Source organism: Rutidosis leptorrhynchoides, chromosome 6 (genome assembly GCF_046630445.1).
Source record: "Rutidosis leptorrhynchoides isolate AG116_Rl617_1_P2 chromosome 6, CSIRO_AGI_Rlap_v1, whole genome shotgun sequence".
NCBI classification, from domain to species: Eukaryota; Viridiplantae; Streptophyta; class Magnoliopsida; order Asterales; family Asteraceae; genus Rutidosis; species Rutidosis leptorrhynchoides.
The window spans coordinates 406,136,865-406,141,618 of record NC_092338.1 but is presented as its reverse complement, the minus strand read 5'-3'; the positions used below and the strand labels follow the sequence as shown (position 1 = coordinate 406,141,618).

Sequence of the window (4,754 nt, the reverse complement as noted above, 5' to 3'; positions counted from 1 at the left end):
TATAATTCTCTCATGAATTAATAATATATTTATGTTTTTTTTTTTAAAATTATACTTGGCTATTGACTCAAGTGCCCCGATTTGATCTGCCAACTGAAATTGACCTGAAAATTATATTAATCAAATTAGATTAGTTACCTGGATCCGGTCATAATTACCGTATTTTGAGTTCGATTGAAATATTCAACTCAAATCGAGTTTGAATCAAACCCAAATTGTCACCTAGTAAAAGTCACAAAATAATTGTTACCATTCTAAAAATTTCTTTTATAACTTTTTATATATATAAAGATATAATGAGGGGCAATGCCCCCTTCTACATCTGCACCTGCTCTTTAACATCTCTACTATACCATCTTCATACTTAAACAATACTCCGTATGTTTCTAAGCTCCCCTATAACATGGAACGTATATTGTAATAAATATGATCACTAATTAACAAGCTTATGAGTTAGAAACCATAAATAATCAAAAATGAAAGATAATCTACATTTGATATAGTTTGACATATACATAATCATTACAATACCATCGCGAACATGAATGTCTAATAGAAAAGTAAATTTTTAATGGCAAAAAAGTGTGACGGTGAAGAAAAACCACAACACCAACGACATTTTGTGCCTTCAGACTTCACATATCAGATACCGACCACAAGTAAGCTTCTCTTTCTGTAGCTTGTTTCTCATTTTGCCGGTTAAACATTTGCTTCTCAAACCCTGCAACATGAATGAAAACATAACAATGAAACTTAATCCCAATTTTAGTTTGAAAATTCCATTCAAAATGAGTACAAACTTCACATAATCCAATATAAATATCTAAAATCACCCTTCAAAGCATATTATACATTGTTTTATATATAGGCGTGCATGGTTACTGTTATACTATTATTCTTATATTCGGGTTACAATACTCAAAAAAATGTTTTATGACGTTTAATTTTGCATGGAGAAACAAGTTTTAGGTTCCCACATGACCACTTTTTAAATGTTACCCGACCACCTGATCCACCCATGTTGCCAAGTCTAGATTATAATGTGAATCATATGAATGAGAAAGAATGAAACTTGACTAACCGTTACTCCTATCAACACCGTCCCAATGTCGTCCCGGTTTGATACCATAGCGATTTGGTGCAGCGTCAAACCCCCTTTTCAACCAGCTGTGTTTAGGGACTTCCTGAGGAACTATAAATCCAGATTCTTTCATCTTCTCATTGTCTCCTATATCTGGAAGAACAAGTTCTGAATGCTTTTTCTGCAAAGTTTATGATATAATACATACTGGTAAGAATAAATAGATACATGTATCTATATTATAGCCAAGATTATCAGTTAAAGCGATTACCTTTACTAGATGTGCCATTGGGTCACCCCATCTCACTCTGTCCTTCAACATATTGTCCAGATCAGGGTCATCTCTGCATCCACATGTAAGAAGAGAATATCAGTTAATCTCTATTTTTTACAGTTCACAAAATACAATATGGTTAAAGGTACAGGTTAGAACAGGACTGGATTAAGAAAGATTAGTATGGATACGAACAGGTCAGGGTGGACTAGTTTGACCCACTAACACTTCAATTATATAAACTATAAATAGCTCATGAAATTTACAAAGATTAAAACTATAAGGAAATAAAATTAAGGTGACTTTCCACCCATTTGACCTGTGACCTGTGACCTGTTTGAGAATTTAAAAAAAAATAATAATAAACCGAAGCCAACCCATTGGAAAGTAAATGGTTCGAAATTTCCACTTTCGATTAAAAGGTGTGCAGACATTCAATAGATGACTTTAAAATGTTCGATTTAAAATGGTCCTTGACAGGTATGAATTACCTTGTTCTTGCAAATGGTTTAGCCTTCTCAAGTTCTAGTTCCTGCAATCTTTCCTCCGCTTCACGCTTTTGAGCCAGACCCTTTCCCCATTCCAATTTTACCTCCTGTTGAAAACAATGTCGATTAAAACTTCTACGCTCCACAAGGAATTATAGAATGATCAGAAAAGGACGTTTTTCGTATATTATGTTTTTCAGAAAGAGATACAACCTAACTATTATGTGGAAACTGCCACTTGCGACCTCTTTAATAGGTACTAATGTGAATGTTGGTTATCTATTCAAATCTGTAGCTTTTATTGAATATTAATTACTACATAACTGAATTCGCCTCAACTTCCTCATGGTAGTAATGAGAACAGAGTATGAGGTTTTACAATGCAAACATATCTACTTCAGCCCAAATTATTAGGACATGGAATAATAAATTCTATTTAAACAAACATTTTTACTCTCACTGGGGCATTGGGCCCTTTATCTATATCAAGGTCCCTAACACACGTGCATATACATGTACCGACAGAGTTCACGGATAACAGATTATTAGGACACCTCACTTTTCAATTATAAATAGTAAAAAGGTAAAAGTTGTCAGCCTTGGATAACAAAGAACACAAGCTTTATCTAAAACTATTTTAGAAATTTGGGACATATCAAAATGCAAATTTGATAATGTTAGGCAACTCATACAGATTGCAAACTATATGAAAACAGGTAGTTCAATACCTTTGGCTTCTCATCCTTCTTTTGAAGTGCTTGGATCTCCTCCTTTGACAAACGTGCCCCTGCAAAGATTCCAATGCAAAATAAATTATGCTTACAAAAAATAGACAAGTTTAAAAATAAATCAAGAACATTTATCAATTTCAAACCAACCTGTTCTCTTATCACGACGCACAGCTTCAGCACCTCGACCACTTAACGAAGGATCCATATTTCGAAACCTACAAGCAACTTAATTGGTAAGTGGAAGGGGTAATATTGACTAACTAGTAACTACAAACAGTCTTAATACTGATCAATCAAATATAACTCAGTTGATAATGAACACAATCGAATCGATTACCTCAACCAATCTTCATTCTTGGTTCTAGCAATCTCTTCTTTTATATCTTTACCAGTGACTAAACCAGTTTTTGGGCGCTCTGGTTCCTTTGCAGACTTTCTTGGTGGTGAAAGATCTTCCACTACAGATGGGCCCCGACGATTTTGATTTGTCGATTTAAGTGGACCCCGCCGAGGTGGAGAAAGATCAGCATTTACGGACTCTCGAGGCCGACCTTTGCAGGGAGGAGAAAGATCGGGATCTGAGTTAGGTTCTGGCGTATCGAAACGGGCCCTACGTTTTCGAGGTGGGGACATGTCATCAGCATTTGGTTTGGGGGATTGTGTATCGTTTCGAGCCCTTCGTCTACGAGGTGGTGACATGTCATCAGCATTCGGTTTGGGTGAAGGTGTATCATTTCGAGCCCTTCGTCTACGAGGTGGTGACATGTCATCAGCATTTGGTTTGGGGGAAGGTGTATCGTTTCGAGCCCTTCGTCTACGAGGTGGAGACATGTCAGGATGTTGTAAGTTTCTAGAAGCATCTAAATCAGATTCGGGTGAAGGCGTATCATTACGGGCCCTACGTTTACGTGGCGGAGAGATATCAGAATTTGGGTCATCCAAGGTTATGTTTTTAGCAGTTTCAGAGACTGGAACCCAACCACTTCCATCTTCAGATATGGCACCAAAAGGGCGACTGGTTTTAAGCTGTTCTAATCTCTTCATTCGTTTGACTTCAATGTGTTCATCAATTTGTGGCTGCTCTTCATCTGCACATCAGAAAATAATTTACATACTAACCTATACGGATTACAATTAATCGAAACATCAAAATGTGAAGAGAATTTTAATCATAAAATGTCAACTCTAAATTACACAAAAGTATGTCACATTTTCATGTAATAACCCCTAAAATCAAGGCTGACATTATTTACACAATCAGAAACATTATCGATATACCTTCTGAATCATCATCCTCTTGTGGAATCTCAACGGGCTTTTGCCAAACAGGATCCTCGTCAACAACGAGAACGCCGTTCATTACAGGCTTAGTATTAATAATCTTCTTTTTCTTTTTCTTCTTCTTTTTCTCATCCTCTACAGGATTTTCATATCTTTTTAAATACTCCTTCAGTGAGTTAGACCCTGATGATGGAGCTACCATGATCCTTATTCAAAATCCTGCTTCCAATAGCATAAAATTTTCAGGTATATGTATGAAGATGTGGAAATAGTAAATAAAATCGAATCACATAAATCAAAAAATCAAACATAAGCCTAATTATTACACTAGTTAAAACAACTAACTATCCTACACAAAATAATCAGATAGGGCAGGGCTCTTATCCTAAAGCGACTCAAGACCTAATTTTCCAAGGATCGATAGGTCGATATGAATATATATTATGTAATTTTGAAATTAGGGCAAGTAAAATTAGAAATTGAAAATAGGAGAAGTTCACCTTGTTGAATTGAGAAATAAAGTTATCTGCAGAAACGAAGAAGCTACGAATCGAATGGTAGAATTAGAATGATGAAGGAAGGTGCAGGAATTTGAAGTTTAAAGCCGAGAGCCTTTGTAAGTAGGGATGTGAATGGATAGGATATGGATAGGGTGGTGGCTTATCCATATCCATATTTTTGTTCATCCATATCCATATTCATATCCATATCCATATCCATATCCATTTAATTTCAGTTCATCCATCCATATTTATATCCACCGGATTAAGCGAGTTAATGGATATCTGTTGGATATTCAAAAACTATTATAATATTTCCGAATATCTACAAAAACGTGTACTTTTTGTTGAAAATAGAACACAATTTGTTGAATTTACCATCAAACATAGATTATGACA

At 35.4% G+C, this 4,754-nt stretch overlaps 1 protein-coding gene across 1 annotated transcript; it reads right to left on the bottom strand.

The window, feature by feature from the left end:
- Window positions 1–381: 381 nt before the first annotated feature.
- Window positions 382–4,478, bottom strand: LOC139852433 (uncharacterized). The gene is made up of 9 exons (XM_071841729.1): window positions 4,356–4,478; window positions 3,853–4,074; window positions 2,912–3,662; window positions 2,722–2,789; window positions 2,572–2,630; window positions 1,847–1,950; window positions 1,353–1,425; window positions 1,082–1,262; window positions 382–721 (listed from the first exon to the last, which is right to left on the bottom strand). Exons 2-9 carry the CDS (start codon window positions 4,055–4,057, stop codon window positions 636–638), a joined length of 1,527 nt encoding a protein of 508 aa, XP_071697830.1. The 5' UTR covers window positions 4,058–4,074; window positions 4,356–4,478; the 3' UTR covers window positions 382–635.
- Window positions 4,479–4,754: the final 276 nt, after the last annotated feature.

Coding starts and splice junctions, on each gene's coding strand:
- LOC139852433 (XM_071841729.1), bottom strand. CDS start 4,057: ATGGTAGCTCCATCATCAGGGTCTAACTCACTGAAGGAGTATTTAAAA. Junction 2,790..2,911: donor AAGAATGAAGATTGGTTGAG/GTAATCGATTCG, acceptor AGTTGCTTGTAG/GTTTCGAAATATGGATCCTT. Junction 722..1,081: donor CGGTGTTGATAGGAGTAACG/GTTAGTCAAGTT, acceptor TTCATGTTGCAG/GGTTTGAGAAGCAAATGTTT.